Below are 16,915 nucleotides of genomic sequence, written 5' to 3' on the forward strand. Positions count from 1 at the left end.
TTGTGCAGAAAGTGGTCAATATTTCAGTAGTTAATTGGTGCAGCAGGTAGTGTCGCTGTCACACAACAGGAGTGTGGTGTGTTCTCCCTGTGTCCATGTGGGTTTCCTCTGGGTGCTCCAGTTTCCTCCCACAGTCCAAACACACGTGCTGGTAACTCCGAAAATGTCCATAGGTGTTTGTGTGTGTGTGTGTGTGTGTGTGTGTGTGTGTGTGTTGCCCTGTGGAGGACTGGCGCCCCCTGCAGGGTGTATTCCCGCCTTGCGCCCAATGATTCTGGTTTAGGCTCTGGACCCACCGCGACCCTGAATTGGATGAGCAGTTACAGATAACGAATGAATGAATGAAATCCGTAGCCATTATGTTTCACAAAGAAAGACGTAAGCGCTCTAACAAAAAGTCTATTTATAACTATGGCCTCCATGTTGTCCTCAAATTTGATCTTAACTTCAAATGTTTTCCCCAAGAATTTCTAAATGCCATTTTTCTGTACAGTCCATTAATTTATACAGGTATCTGTATTCAAGTGTTGCACCTCGAAAAAATCAATGATAATTTCTTTAATTTTAGAGATATTCATCATCAAATGTGCGTTATCGCACCATTCCACAAACCCCTACACAACTGGACTATGGTCTTGATCCACACCAGAGAGCAGCAACAACAAATCTGTCATCAGCAAATTCTTTACATGGTTTTGATGACGACTACTACAGATTTCAGTATAATAATTATAATTATTTATAAAAATGTATATAAAAAAACTACACACCTTGAGGTGACCCACTGGAAATATACAAAAAGATGTGAGACAGTTGTGCCCTATTTTATCATGGAGTCAGGAAATTAATGATCCAACGTATCAGCTCATACTCCAGTAAAATATGTATTAAAAGTTTCTGCAGGTGAAAAAAAAACGTCTCTTTTTGTCATGTTGACAGAATGATATACAAACTGTAGCGGATCTAACTGATCTCGAGTAGCTTTGAGATTAAATAATGTGCAAATTTCAAGTGATTTCATTACCTGTAAAATAAGAACCATTGAATGAAAATGACTCAGAAACCTAGTATGGGACTTGCCTTAGGAACTGGAACAACTGTTGAATGTTTCCACACGTGAAGGAACATTTAATTACTCAGTGAGATTTGAAACAGCAAGATGATAATCAGGATGTTAGGTACATAAAAGTGCGTAAAACTATATATATATATATTTATTTATTATATTTATTTATTTTTTTTGACGTTTATTGTTTACATGCCACGCCTATGGCCAAGCCCTCCTCTATTTTGATTGGCTGTTGGATCCTCTGGTCATGTCTCTCCACGAGGAGTCTGTCTCGGAAGGCGCTGCTAAGGTTACTGGGAAATGTAGTTAAGAGTAAATAGCGGGCCGTCGGTTTCGGTACACATTAAGGCGATCATGAACATCATTACCCAGAGTACATTTCGCGAAAGGGAGGAGCGTCGGTTTCGCATGAATTTTGTCTCGTATTTGAACATGGGGAGAGATTTAATTCGAAAAGCGAAATGATGACAGAAGGCACGTAAGTGTTCATTATCCTTGCATTTTAGTTAAACTTAGTTAAAGTTTTACATGTGGGATTAAAAATATTGTTATCTTTTATCTTTCTTGGATTATGTTGTTTTGCTCTTCCACATTTGTTTTATTTCTTTTTATATGTATGTTTTTGCAATTTCATCTGTTTTTGCTGATTTTATAGAGCAGCACCTGTTCAACAGAACGTGATTAATACAATTAATAAATATAATAATTATAATAATTTATTTAATGCAATATATATACACACACACAAACAAACCGGATTGCAAAAAAGTTGGGACACTAAACAAATTGTGAATAAAAACAGAATATTGTGGAGGTGGCAAATGTCAATATTTTATTCAGAATAGAACAAATCACAGATCAAAAGTTTAAACTGAGAGAATGTATCATTTTAAGGGAAAAATATATTATTTCACAATTTCATGGCGTCAACAAATCCCCAAAAAGTTGTGACAAGGCCATTTTTTACCACTGTGTGGCATCCCCCCTTCTTCTTACAACACTCCACAGACGTCTGGGGACAGAGACCAGTTTCTCAAGTTTAGAAATAGGAACGCTCTCCCATTCATGTCTAATACAGGCCTCTAACTGTTCAATCGTCTTGGGCCTTCTTTGTTGCACCTTCCTCTTTATGATGCTCCAAATGTTCTCTATAGGTGAAAGATCTGGACTGCAGGCTGCCATTTCAGTCCCCGGATCCTTCTCCTACGTAGCCATGATGTTGTGATTGCTGCAGAATGTGGTCTGGCATTATCTTGTTGAAAAATGCAGGGTCTTCCCTGAAAGAGATGACGTCTAGATGGGAGCATATGTTGTTCTAGAACCTGAACATAGTTCTCTGCATTAATGGTGCCTTTCCAGACATGCAAGCTGCCCATGCCACAAGCACTCATGCAACCCCATACCATCAGTGATGCAGGCTTCTGAACGGAGCGTCGATAACAACTTGGGTTATCCTTGTCCTCTCTGGTCCGGATGACATGGCGTCCCAGTGTTCCATAAAGAACTTCAAATCGTCGCTCATCTGACCACAGAACAGTCTTCCATTTTGCCACACTCCATTTTAAAAGACCCCTGGCCCAGTGCAAATGTCTGAACTTGTGGAGCCTGCTTAGAAATGGCTTCCTCTTTGCACTGTAGAGTTTCAGCTGGCGACGGCGGACGGCACGGTGGATTGTGTTCACTGACAGTGCTTTCTGGAAGTATTCCTGAGCCCATTCTGTTATTTCCTTGACAGTGACGTTCCTGTTTGAGGTGCAGTGACGTTTAAGGGCCCGGAGATCACGAGCCTCCAGTAGAGTTTTATGGCCTTGACCCTTACGCACAGCAATTGTTCCAGATTCTCTGAATCTTTTGATGATGTTATGCACGGTTGATGATGAGAACTTAAAAGTCTTTGCTATTTTGCATTCAGTTTTTATTCACAATTTGTTTAGTGTCTCAACCTTTTTGGAATCCGGTTTGTGTATATATATATATTCATTCATTGTCTGTAACCCTCATCCAGTTCAGGGTCACGGTGGGTCCAGAGCATACCTGGAATCATTGGGCGCATGACAGGAATACACTCTGGAGGGGGTGCCAGTCCTTCACAGGGCAACACATATACACACACACACACACACATTTTTGAGTTGCCAAATCACTGACCGATGTGTGTTTTTGGACTGTGGGAGGAAACCAGAGCACCTGGAGGAAACCCACGCAGACACAGATAGAACACACCACACTCCTCACAGACAGCCACCAGGAGGAAACCCACGCAGACACAGGGAGAACACAACACATTCCTCACAGACAGTCACCCGGAGGAAACCCACGCAGACACAGGGAGAACACACCACACTCCTCACAGACAGTCACCCAGAGGAAACCCACGCAGACACAGAGAGAACACAACACATTCCTCACAGACAGTCACCTGGAGGAAACCCACGCAGACACAGATAGAACACACCACACTCCTCACAGACAGCCACCAGGAGGAAACCCACGCAGACACAGGGAGAACACAACACATTCCTCACAGACAGTCACCCGGAGGAAACCCACGCAGACACAGGGAGAACACACCACACTCCTCACAGACAGTCACCCAGAGGAAACCCACGCAGACACAGGGAGAACACAACACATTCCTCACAGACTGTCACCCGGAGGAAACCCACGCAGACACAGGGAGAACACAACACATTCCTCACAGACTGTCACCCGGAGGAAACCCACGCAGACACTAGGAGAACACACCACACTCCTCACAGACAGTCACCCGGAGGAAACCCACTCAGACACAGGGAGAACACACCACACTCCTCACAGACAGTCACCCGGAGCGGGAATCGAACCCACAACCTCCAGGCCCCTGGAGCTGTGTGACAGCGACACCTACCTGCTGCGCCACCATGCCGCCTGTATATATTACATTGAATGAATTATTATCATAAATTATAATTGCATTATAAGATCTTATTTAGTATTCTTACAATATCCACGGGTGTCCCAGGAGTCTCCGGAGAAGGGGTGGACCCTATAAAACAGATCCTGCCACAGACCTGTCCCGCTGGAGGCTGAGGAACGAGGAGGGCAGGCAGACCTGGAGTTTTCTGGAGGACAAGGACACAGAAGAGAGGAAGCAGACTTTACTGGAGGCTCACTCTCTGGGGCTGGACACGGTAATGAGGGCAGGGTGCTCTATAATCCTCTTGAATTAAGTACATGTTTAATCTTCGATCAAGGAACTACATTGAAAGCAATTAATTTCATTGTATCACAAGAAATAAATGTCAGTTCTATCAATCTGGTGCAGAAGCTTAAACGCTCAAAACAGGAACTCAGACTGAAATCTGCCCTTAGATTTTGGGAGGGAATTTATTGTCTAACGTGGGATTGGCTACCAATTAAGGAGAAAATGGGTTCTTAAAACACACACACACACACACACACACACACACACACACACACACACAAACACAAACACACACACACACACACACACACACACACACACACACAATAAGTGCATTTGTCTTCCACATAGCACTGCTGAAAAAGACAGTACGTTAGGACTGGTTTCTACTTGAAGTGATTGTTGGCCCTGTTCCCTCAGAGTGAGCTATGTCCAGTTTCTCCTGCTGCTCAGACGGCTGTAGAAGCTGCTCTGAAGGGAATGAGCTTTTATAGCCAGCTGCAGGCTGAGGATGGCCACTGGGCAGGAGACTATGGAGGACCACTTTTCCTACTTCCAGGTACAATATTAAAATATTAACAATTATAATAATTCAATAAATGAAAAGAACCCCAAAACACGTCTAAGAGGAATGTAGTTTCACTATGTTTTCCTTTTTTTTTCAGAAGATGTAATGATGTATATCAATGTGTGTTTTGCTGTGTTTTTCAGGTCTTCTGATCACTTGTCATGTTACTAAGATCTCTCTGCCCCAGGCCTGGAGGAAAGAGATGGTGAGGTATCTGCGCTCTGTGCAGCTGCCAGATGGAGGATGGGGTCTGTAAGTATGATTTTATTATTTTGGGTTATGCACTGCTGCCCAGAGCAATTGCCTATCAAAGTAAATTTACTACAATGTGTGTTCAAAAATATCCAGACACACCCTGCACACACAGATTTAGTACAGTAGTATTTTACTATTTATTTTATGACCTCTCAACATCGTAACTTCAATTATGACTTTGAGAGCTGGCGGAATGCAGAGACTTCCTCGGCAATATATCTAACCTGCACCTTAATTCTTAGCAAGAAGAGAAAAGAGTACCCCAGGAAAAGGGGCAGACTCATATTTAATGCCGTTAGTGTCAGAATAATCAGTTTTGTAAACTTAAGAAATAAAAGAAACTTTTCTATAAAACCCAGAAAAGAATGTGGTTGAAAAACTCGCTGCTGATTAATGTTTAATATTTCAGGCATATTGAAGACAAGTCTACTGTGTTTGGCACAGCCCTAAATTACATTTCTCTGAGAATTCTGGGAGTTGAGCCTGATGACCCAGACGTGGTGCGGGCAAGAAATAACCTACACAGCAAAGGTTTGACTTAACTCTTTCAGTTCTGCTCAAAAATGTAGAAGCAATGTTTTCAATAAAATATAACCAGCTGTGTTTCATATGTTTGTTTGTATTGATTCTAATATGATGTTTTTGCCATTCAATGACATTGAGTTCATTTCTAGGTTTTGGGTCATTACCCTATTTAAAAAAGAGGATTTATTATGTGAATGACAGATAAAACTGAGAAAGCTGTACAGCATCCAAATTGACGAATTCCACAAATTTGAAAAATGGTAATGAAATCTTGAGGTAAATACGTTGAGGATAAATAATTCCAGATAGATTAATATAAGTTAATAGAATTTCATATTATATAAGATGTTATATAAGACGTTATTGAGCAAAGTATGTAAACTTTCTCTGCTTTGGCAGAAAGGATCTGGCAAATGTTTCATGGGTGTAACCCACACACTCAGCTCTACTGCTCATTCCACAAATGCATGTTCCTTAAATGCTGGCACCATTTAAAAGGGAAATTAACAGGCTTTCAGACGGTATAAGATTTATTGCCAAGAAGCATTGTTACAACAAAGAAATAATCTACCAAACACAAATTTCCTTTTTGTGCTGTGTTTACATTAAATTGTACACTATGCTTTGTGAAAAGTACTTTAAATCAAACCAGATAGATCTAATATTTATGATAATAATATAGTAATAATGTAACTATTAGTATGTAAATATTGTATGCATATTTAATATGGGCACGGTATATTAAAAGTGGCATGGTGGTGCAGCAGGTAGGTGTCGCAGCCACACAGCTCCAGAGACCTAGAGGTTGTGGGTTCAAGGCCTGCTCCAGGTGACTGTCTGTGAGGAGTGTGGTGTGTTCTCCCTGTGTCTGCGTGGGTTTCCTCCGGGTGACTGTCTGTGAGGAGTGTGGTGTGTTCTCTATGTGTCCGCGTGGGTTTCCTCCGGGTGACTGTCTGTGAGGAGTGTGGTGTGTTCTCTCTGTGTCTGCGTGGGTTTCCTCCGGGTGACTGTTTGTGAGGAGTGTGGTGTGTTCTCTCTGTGTCTGCGTGGGTTTCCTCCGGGTGACTGTCTGTGAGGAGTGTGGTGTGTTCTCCCTGTGTCCAAGTGGGTTTCCTCTGGGTGACTGTCTGTGAGGAGTGTGGTGTGTCCTCCCTGTGTCTGTGTGGGTTTCCTCCGGGTGACTGTCTGTGAGGAGTGTGGTGTGTTCTCCCTGTGTCTGCGTGGGTTTCCTCCGGGTGACTGTCTGTGAGGAGTGTGGTGTGTTCTCCCTGTGTCTGCGTGGGTTTCCTCCGGGTGACTGTCTGTGAGGAGTGTGGTGTGTTCTCTCTGTGTCTGAGTGGGTTTCCTCTGGGTGACCGTCTGTGAGGAGTGTGGTGTGTTCTCCCTGTGTCTGCGTGGGTTTCCTCTGGGTGACTGTCTGTGAGGAGTGTGGTGTGTTCTCCCTGTGTCTGCGTGGGTTTCCTCCGGGTGACTGTCTGTGAGGAGTGTGGTGTGTTCTCTCTGTGTCTGAGTGGGTTTCCTCTGGGTGACCGTCTGTGAGGAGTGTGGTGTGTTCTCCCTGTGTCTGCGTGGGTTTCCTCCGGGTGACTGTCTGTGAGGAGTGTGGTGTGTTCTCTCTGTGTCTGAGTGGGTTTCCTCTGGGTGACTGTCTATGAGGAGTGTGGCGTGTTCTCTCTGTGTCCGAGTGGGTTTCCTCTGTGTCCATATGTGTGAGTGTGTGATTTAATTTGTGAGTGTTTGTCACCCTGTGAAGGACTGGCACCCCCTCCAGGGCAAGCCTTTTTTGTTTTACAAGTATTTTTTACAAGTATAATTCTAATAGTTAATAATAACTCAGCCTACAGAAGTTATTACTGTAAAAAAGGGAAAAAATGCAAAGGTGTTGAACATTTGCATACAGTTAAAAACTATATATTTATAAAAACTATATAGTATATGTGTTTTTATAGAAGATGCGAAGGCCCCTAAATGAATACATTGTGTTTTGTTTTTCAGGGGGTGCAGTAGGTATTCCTTCTTGGGGGAAATTCTGGCTTGCGATTCTGAATGTGTACAGCTGGGAGGGGATGAACACACTCTTTCCAGAGATGTGGTACAACGCTCTTCATTATTCATCAACCATCACAACACATTTTATGTTCTGTAATGTATGAATAACAATATTATGCATATTAGTATGCATATGGTATTTATTTATATTACCAGGTTGTTTCCCACGTGGATGCCAGCCCACCCGTCCACTCTATGGTGTCACTGCAGACAGGTGTATCTGCCCATGAGCTACTGCTATGCAGTCAGACTGGTAGCCGCAGAGGACCCACTAGTGCTCAGCCTCAGACAGGTGCAGTTACAGACCAGTAGAGGGGGCAATACAACAGCAAGAGAAAAGATTACTTTTGTGATGCATGGAATGTCTGAAAGTTGTATACACACCATATTCATGTAAATTCAACTACTTTAAAGTGCCCTGATTTGTAAATAGACAATTTATATAAACTCCCTTTAAATGTAAAGAAACATAAAAGGAAACACTGTGTTTTACTCTTTAAATTTGATTTTCATTTTTAGGAGCTGTATGTCCAGGACTATGCAACTATAGACTGGCCCAGTCAGAGGAACAATGTTGCAGCCTGTGATATTTACACCCCCCACAGCACTCTGCTGACTGCTGCTTACTGTAAGTTTATCTTTGTCCTCTTCCTGGCTTTTCCTGTACCTAGTTCTGTTATTTTGGCATTGTCTGAAGTGTACTCAAAACATTGTATCCCACAGTCATGCTGAACATATATGAGGCTCATCACAGCACTGCACTGAGAGAGCGAGCAGTTAAAGAACTCTATGATCACATCAAAGCAGACGATCGCTTTACAAAGTGCATAAGCATTGGGCCGGTAAGTTAGTACAGTCTTTATTTATAAACCTTTATTAAACCAACAATTAAGAAAGAGTACAGTTATTCCTTCCACACTGCGACTTTTCTCATCGCAGATTTGATATATCAGCATATCTTCAGCACAGAGGCGATTGCTCTAAGATGGCAAGGGAAGCTCAGCTTCCCCTAAAATGTAAAAAATAAGTGATCAAAAATATACTGTTGTGTGTACATGTCATTGAATAAATGTGCACTACAACGCGCTCAACTTTTGATCAGAATCAGCTTCTTATCACTGGTAAAGACGCGGCTTTCCTCTCAATCATTCCCACAGCTTCACAGTGATTTAAACAGTGAGGACACTGAGCGTCTACAGAGTTCAATAGCGAAGTGCAGCGAGACGAGTCATTGGATAAATGCTGGGCTTTGTCCCACCCATCGGACGCTCAGCGTCTCTGAGGGTCTATGGGGCAGTGGGCTGGCCTCGGCTGGCCCAGATGCTCAGCTTCTGCATGATGATTGGATGATCTGTCTGAGGCTGAATCCCTTTTTGATTGACAGCGAAATGAGCGAATCAGCGATCCTTTGGTGTAAAGATCCGTGGGAGCACAGACGGACACACTTCACATGGGCCAAGGCCGTTTAAGCAGCCTAGCTCTGCTGGCCATTGAGAGGACACTAGTCAAGTCCCTGGAAAAGACACGTTGTTGGTACGACAGGGTCACAGATCATTTTCTTGAAAAGGAACGGAGGGTAGAATTTACGTATAAATAAACCGACACATTTTATGATGTAGGCCGAAATTGAGCTTCCCCTCCTTGAAAGACCAGCATCCGCCACTGCTTCAGCATAAGTTGAGAGTTCTGCATGAGCCATGAGTTTATAACAGGGTATCATACACACATTCACTCACACACCCTGAACAGTTATGCCCAGCCAATTAGCCTACCAACATTTGCTTTTGGATTGTCATTCAACTCTGCTACGCAAGTTCAGTATTATATTCTTTCTTTTTTTGAATGTTCATTTTTTATTTCATATTATTTGTTTCTGTACTGGGCGGCATGGTGGCGCAGCAGGTAGGTGTCGCAGTCACACAGATCCAGGGGCCTGGAGGTTGTGGGTTCGATTCCCGCTCCGGGTGACTGTCTGTGAGGAGTGTGGTGTGTTCTCTCTGTGTCTGCGTGGGTTTCCTCCGGGTGACTGTCTGTGAGGAGTGTGGTGTGTTCTCTCTGTGTCTGTGTGGGTTTCCTCCAGGTGACTGTCTGTGAGGAGTGTGGTGTGTTCTCTCTGTGTCTGCGTGGGTTTCCTCCAGGTGACTGTCTGTGAGGAGTGTGGTGTGTTCTCTCTGTGTCTGTGTGGGTTTCCTCCGGGTGACTGTCTGTGAGGAGTGTGGTGTGTTCTCCCTGTGTCTGCGTGAGTGAATGTGTGTGTGTGTGTTGCCATGTGAAGGACTGGCGCCCCCTCCAGGGTGTATTCCCGCCTTGCGCCCTATGTTTCCAGGTAGGCTCTGGACCCACCGTGACCCTGAACTGGATAAGGGTTACAGATAATGGATAGACAGATAAAATGGAGATGTAAGGTTGGTTCTGAGGGAAATAAAATATAAAATGCATATTTTATACATAGAAATTATTACATAGAAATGTATAATCCTTTTCAGTTTTTCTGTATAAGAACTAGAACTTTAGTACAGCATGCAACTCTTATATTTATGCCTCAACTCTATCCTCAGATTTCAAAGACAGTTAACATGTTGGTGCGCTGGTATGTTGATGGACCTACGTCAGAGATCTTCCAAGAACATGTGTCAAGAATCCCAGACTACCTCTGGTAAGTGATCAGTGGGACACTGGCTACTACAAGTTATGTTTATGATATATAAATCATGTGAACAACAACGTAGTGGCTTTTTTTATATTTTTTGAAGGTTAGGACTTGATGGAATGAAAATGCAGGTTGGTCGCTATTTCATAAATTGGAATTTACATATGTACAACTTTAACATTAGTTACATAATGTGAAATCTTGATCATCTCAGACGTGTCTGTTACATTTTGCTGTATATAATTGAACAGGGAACCAATGGATCTCAGCTGTGGGACACTGCCTTTGCAGTACAAGCGTTTCTTGAGGTATTTAGGACATGACAGACCTGTTTATATTGTACTTGTATATTATTTTTATTTGTAGGTGTGAATATTTTAAGTTGAAATAACACTGTACATTTCTTGCATAATCTGCATTTACTGCTCCATGTCTTCTTTCTATTCAGCTGTATACTAGTACAGTATTGTAACTATAATATATTATATAATTACATATATTTTGAATATGCTATTTTATTGTCTTTGCATTACTTTATCTTCGCTGTTTTCTGCACTGTAATATTGCACGGCTTACTCGACATTTCTGGTAGATGCTAAAGAGCATTTAGCTGCCTTCTATTTTTTTCATATTATTTGTTTCTGTAAGTCTGTTCCACTGACCGTCTGTCATTCAGTCAGTGGGTCACATGGGTCACGTGGCCATAATGCTGTATTAATGTTGTGTCATTAAATTGTAAACCAGGAAGCTGAAAGCACACAAAACATGACACTGTACTGCTGTTTTTTTTTAATGAAAATATGTGTTTGTCTGCAGGCAGGTGCCCAGGACGACCCGAGGTTTGCAGAGTGCTTAAAGAAGGCCCATCACTTCTTTAATGTAACTCAGGTAAGATCATAAACATGAAATGAGTATAAAAATATCACAGCTATTATTCTTCAATATGGATTCTAACTCTCTGTGTTATTTATTAGCATTAAAATATCTGCTTTTTTATTATTATTTTTTTAGATTAAAGAAAACCCTCCAGAGTATAAAAAATACTACAGACAGACAAACAAGGTATTTTACCCTTCCATTAAATTTTTATCCATTAAATTAATCTGGGGCTCTATAGTGGAACTGTGACTCTATATTGTGTGTGTGTGTGTGTGTATGTGTGTGTGTGTGTGTGTGTGTGTGTGTGTGTGTGTGTGTGTGTGTGTGTGTGTGTGTGTAAAATCAGGGAGGTTTTCCATTCAGTACTCGGGACTGTGGCTGGATCGTTGCTGACTGTACAGCGGAGGGACTCAAGTCAGTGATGTTATTGCAGGAGCAGTGCAGTTTCATTACCAATCACATCCCTTCACAAAGACACTTCGATGCAGTGAATGTGGTACAGTATATTCATTTAATTTAGTTTACTTACATTTATAAATCACATTTTCTGACACAAATGCTGTTTTCACGAAGTCTTATCACCAGCTGAGCAAGCTGAGGCCACTGGTGTCACTGGAATCGCAATGGGGAACGAGAAGCATGTGCCGTTTATGTAACGTTTATTGAATACAATAACACACAGGAAACACAAGGAACAGAAACACTAACAAACAATGATGCTAAATAGCTAAACAGCACTAGAAGACTAAAACACAGGGCTAGAAGATTTTAACATAGAACAGTAGTCAACACAGAGAGACCTTGAGACAGAAACATAAAGCTCTGACTGAAAACTGATGACAGACATATGACCCACAACCAGGAAACAGACATGAGCTATAAAAAGACACTGCAGACAAGACACACCTGGGAACTACTCAAGACACGTGACAGCAGGAACACAGGGAAGGGTAAACACATGACAGGAGAACAACCACATGGCAATGGGAGCACAAACAGGAAACAAAACAGAACATAAACCAAGCACATGTGACAACTGGAAGGACCACAGAAAAACCTCAGGAGAAACCAAGGCAAAAGAGAAACTAATTCTCCTTTAGTCAGCACTAGAGCAAATTAAAAACACAGTGAGAGCAGTATGGAATTGGAACTGTTACAATTGTACAGATCTGAATATACAATAAAATAATAGACATGAGTCTGAGATTGGGCAGGTCACTGTAGATTAGTCAATGAAATTCAAACATTATTTACATACCAGTTGTTCAACTGAAACATCCACGCGATTCCCCTTCAGATGCAATATTTGATTTCATTAAAATTAGCAGTAAATTCACTTTGTACTTGGTACTAGTAGCTTTTCTACCAATTATTTTTAGACCAATTCTCTTTCTGTCTTTCAGCTTCTGAGCATGAGAAACGCTGATGGTGGTTTTGCCACTTACGAAACCAAGCGTGGAGGAAAGCTGTTGGAACTACTCAATCCCTCAGAGGTGTTTGGTAAGAGTGTCCATCCATCCATTCATTATCTGTAAGCGCTTATCCAATTCAGGGTCGCGGTGGGTCCAGAGCCTACATGCAATCATTGGGCGCAAGACGGGAACACACCCTGGAGGGGGCACCAGTCACAGGAATTATGTTTGTAACTCTTCAAATCTGGCACAATGTAATGCAGCAACTGACATATAACTAATATCTGGTCAGTAGTGGTGTCTTTCCATGGTGCCATGCTATAGTAAGGTTTTAATGTGGTTTTAATAAATTGTCAAAATAAATTTTGTGATACACACAGGAGTATCACATGTATCTGTGATGATATTACATTCATTGCATCTATAGTGTATTAATGGTTTTATTAGTAATCTATAATAATCTACGGCAACAGGTGATATCATGATTGACTATACCTATGTGGAATGCACTTCAGCTGTAATGCAAGCTCTGCAACACTTCCATCGTGTTTATCCTGAGCACAGAACACAGGAGATCAGGTACCTGCTAGATTTGTATATTTTTTATTTAATGCATGGTAGAAAACACACGAGAAGGTGTCAGAGAATAAGCAAAGACTTCTTTAAAATAAAACAATGACATGAATTGGTACCACTTTAGAATAAGACTACACTTATAATGGTTTATAAACGGTTTAAAATCAATGTATTAAAAGTTATTAATTTGGTTATTAATACAGTAATAATCGTTAATAATCAGTTATAGCACTTAGACAGAAAGAGCAACAGTGACACATTCTGTTGCATCTTGTTGGTAAAAGCTATCCTGTGTATGACCCATTCTTACGTCTCTCCTGACTCTGTCTTTTGGATTCGGACTGTTAGTGTTTGGTGCATTGTGTTTCTGACCTCTGCCTGTTCATTTACTGTTCTCTAGACTTCCCCTTTGGTTTTGACTGCATTGTTTTTACGGCGTTTTTTGGACTTAATTGTACTTTAAACTTCAGTAAATTAAACCTGTTCCTGCTGAAAACCCGCGAGCGTCTGTTCTGTTTGCAGAGTCTGACACACATTCTCAGGTCTGAGTTTATTTTAGTGTGAGATAAAAAAGAGGTCACTGTCACGCTTCCTATCTCTGTGTTACAAATGATTATTAATGATATTTAATGTGTTTACCACCTAATTAATAACAACGTAATAAACAGGTTTTTAAAGCATTAATAAACCTTTATAATTGTAGTCTTGTTTTATAATGGTACCCATTTACTTTAAATAATTACCAGCTCACAGCATGTTAGAAAACAGAAAGAGAATAACAGTATGACATAATCTCTATTGTGTTAAAGGAGTACACTTCAGCAAGGCCTCGATTTCTGCAGGAGAACGCAAAGACCCGATGGCTCCTGGGAAGGGTAGGCCTCAAGAGTCTATTCAGTATCTATTTGTGGTGGAATTATTTATCTGTTCATCTTATAGTTATTTAGCAAAGTATATCTTAATTCCATGTAAGTGCTTCAGTTTTATTGAATTCTGTATTTAATTCCATATAAAACTAGTAATTTCTGCATACGTGTGTTTTACAGTTCATGGGGAGTGTGTTTTACATATGGAGTCTGGTTTGGCCTGGAGGCATTTGCATGTATGGGTCATACCTTCCGGGATGGCTACGATGGGTAAGATGTGGACTCATAAAGCACCTGAGAATCAGCATTTTTAGGGTTTATAACATTTCTGATTAAAGTAAGCCATGTTTGGTACTAGAGATGTTTTGCGATGTGCAGACATTTGCCGATTCAGTTTTTTTTGTGGTGCTATGGGGTTACAGTGTCAATAACACACCAGATTACCAAAAATAGTGGGAGAATGTTTAAATTCTGAATTCAGATTAGGTTACACAAAAAAAACTGCCTTAAAATTTATTTGTACACCTAATATTATCCAAAAATGATTTTCAACCAAAATGTACCTCTATGCCATGTACGTATTTTAAAAATGCATTGTAGACTGTTATTTAAGGATTATTGGGAAACAATGTCTCAGACATTAGTCAGTTATTAGAGTCTCTTCAGCTATCTGGTTATTACCACCACCAGTTCTGTTTTCTGATTCAGATTTCTGTCCTATATAACCTGTCATGTGGAGTCTTCGGTTTGAAAAGCCTCTTCATGGCAGCTTGTTGTTTTAACAGCTTAACCTCAGTACATCACTTCAAATCATTGTGCGTCTTGTGTGTGCTGCAGGCTGGTGTGTGCAGAGGTGAGGCGAGCCTGTGATTTCCTTCTCTCAAAACAAATGGAAGATGGAGGCTGGGGAGAGGACTTTGAGTCATGTGAACAGCGGAACTATGTACAGAGCAAAAACTCCCAGATACACAACACCTGCTGGGCTCTGCTGGGTCTCATGGCTGTCAGGTGAGAAATCTGTGATTCTTAAGTCTTTCCACACCATGAAATGTAGTGTCACTGTAAGTACAATTATATTTTTCTTTTTAAGAATTTTACATTAATTACCATTGTACAGGGTGGGCCAGTTATATGGATACACCTTAATAAAATGGGAATGGTTGGTGGTACATTAGTATATGGGAGGGGGGAAACTTTTCAAGATGGGTGGTGACCATGGTGGCCATTTTGGATCCAACTTTTGTTTTTTCAATGGGAAGAGGGTCATGTGACACATCAAACTTATTGGGAATTTCTTTCATTTCTTTCATGAGTTATTTACAAGTTTCTGACCACTTGGATTGGTCATCGTGGGCCAGTTGAATGGCCCCCAAGGTCTCCCAATCTGACCCCCTTAGACTTTTATCTTTGGGGTCATCTGAAGGCAGTTGTCTATGATGTGAAGATACGAGACGTGCAGCACCTGAAACTACGGAGACTGGAAGCCTGTGCTAGCATTTCTCCTGCGGTGTTGCTATCAGTGTGTGAAGAGTGGGAGAAGAGGGTTTCATTGACAATCCAACACAATGGGCACTACTTTGAACACATTTTATAAGTGGTCAGAAACTTGTAAATAACTCATGAAAGAATAAAAAATTACGTTAAAACCAAGCACACCGTTGCCATTCTTGTGAAATTCCCAATAAGTTTGATGTTTCACATGACCCTCTTCCCATTGAAAAAACAAAAGTTGGATCCAAAATGGAAGAATTCAAAATGGCCGCCATGGTCACCACCCATCTTGAAAAGTTTCCCCCTCCCCTCCCATATACTAATGTACTACAAACAGGAAGTTAATATCACCAACCATTCCCATTTTATTATGGTGTATCCATATAAATGGCCCACCCTGTAAATTATTTTATTATAAATCCACTGTGGCAAATTATATGAGCCACTTCTACTGAAAAAGTAGTTATGTGTTACTAGCCATCACAATACAGATATGCAGATGTGGTTAATGTAAGTCACTGAGTGATTTAGAATTTACTCATTCATGCACTGCTGGTTGGTGAAAATATGTATTTCTCATTTTACATTTCACAAGTCACGATAAACTGAAATTAAGAGTACCATAATTTTTTATGTAGATACCCTGACCTCAAGGTGATTGAGCAAGGAATACAGGTGTTGATTGACAAACAGCTTCCTAATGGGGACTGGCCACAGGTAATTTTCTTTTCCCCTGTGACTTCCATATGTGGTTTATTATCTCCTTTCTTTGTGTTGTTCTTTTTTTTTTTTTTTTTACTTTTCTTGTGGAAAGTGATCTTGCAAATAGATTTTTATTAATTTTTTCAGGAGAATATCTCTGGTGTTTTCAACAAGAGCTGTGCCATCAGCTACCCATCCTACAGAAATGTGTTCCCTATTTGGACCCTGGGCCGTTTCTCGCGTCTTTATCCTTCCAGTGCCAAGAAGGTGAAACTCTAAGATATTCAGAGAACATCACTGAAGAATGTATCTTCTTTTGGAGTCCAGTGCTGCTATCTGAACTTAATTATTATTTTTTGGTAATTTGATATACAAAATAATATAAATGTAATTTGATACACTGTACCTTTGATTAATGAACATAATTGTACCTTATTCTATTATAAGTGTAGATTTTAAAATCATGTTGATTTCATATGCTCCATTTGACCTCCAGGTCTTATATTATGTTTTTAATATGACACATTTCTATAATGAAACATAAAAATATTCATCTCTCCTGGAGAAAAGAATCTAATGAAGCTTTAATGAACACAACTGTATCTTTAAAGGTACATTTACACTGTTTGTGCCTTTAGAGAGCAATAATGTACCTCTACCGTACTGTTTTTTTTTCCTGAGAATGTACA

General features: G+C 40.8%; 1 protein-coding gene across 1 annotated transcript; it reads left to right on the forward strand.

Moving 5' to 3' along the window:
• Positions 1-1,515: 1,515 nt before the first annotated feature.
• lss (lanosterol synthase (2,3-oxidosqualene-lanosterol cyclase)) lies at positions 1,516-16,642 on the forward strand. The gene is made up of 22 exons (XM_066641187.1): positions 1,516-1,547; positions 4,071-4,239; positions 4,674-4,812; positions 4,965-5,073; positions 5,486-5,607; positions 7,597-7,693; positions 7,807-7,942; positions 8,170-8,278; positions 8,374-8,492; positions 10,209-10,306; positions 10,404-10,431; positions 10,552-10,608; positions 11,117-11,188; positions 11,312-11,362; positions 11,526-11,675; positions 12,583-12,679; positions 13,065-13,170; positions 13,977-14,042; positions 14,214-14,303; positions 14,871-15,041; positions 16,163-16,241; positions 16,374-16,642. Exons 1-22 carry the CDS (start codon positions 1,531-1,533, stop codon positions 16,503-16,505), a joined length of 2,214 nt encoding a protein of 737 aa, XP_066497284.1. The 5' UTR covers positions 1,516-1,530; the 3' UTR covers positions 16,506-16,642.
• The last annotated feature ends 273 nt before the right edge of the window (positions 16,643-16,915 follow it).

This window comes from Hoplias malabaricus, chromosome 12 (genome assembly GCF_029633855.1).
Source record: "Hoplias malabaricus isolate fHopMal1 chromosome 12, fHopMal1.hap1, whole genome shotgun sequence".
NCBI classification, from domain to species: domain Eukaryota; kingdom Metazoa; phylum Chordata; class Actinopteri; order Characiformes; family Erythrinidae; genus Hoplias; species Hoplias malabaricus.

Bases quoted from the DNA above. Each gene is read 5' to 3' on its own strand.
- lss (XM_066641187.1), top strand. The intron at 10,609-11,116 runs GTATTTAGGACA...GTTTGTCTGCAG, and splicing joins CAGTACAAGCGTTTCTTGAG to GCAGGTGCCCAGGACGACCC. The intron at 14,043-14,213 runs GTAGGCCTCAAG...TGTGTTTTACAG, and splicing joins CCCGATGGCTCCTGGGAAGG to TTCATGGGGAGTGTGTTTTA.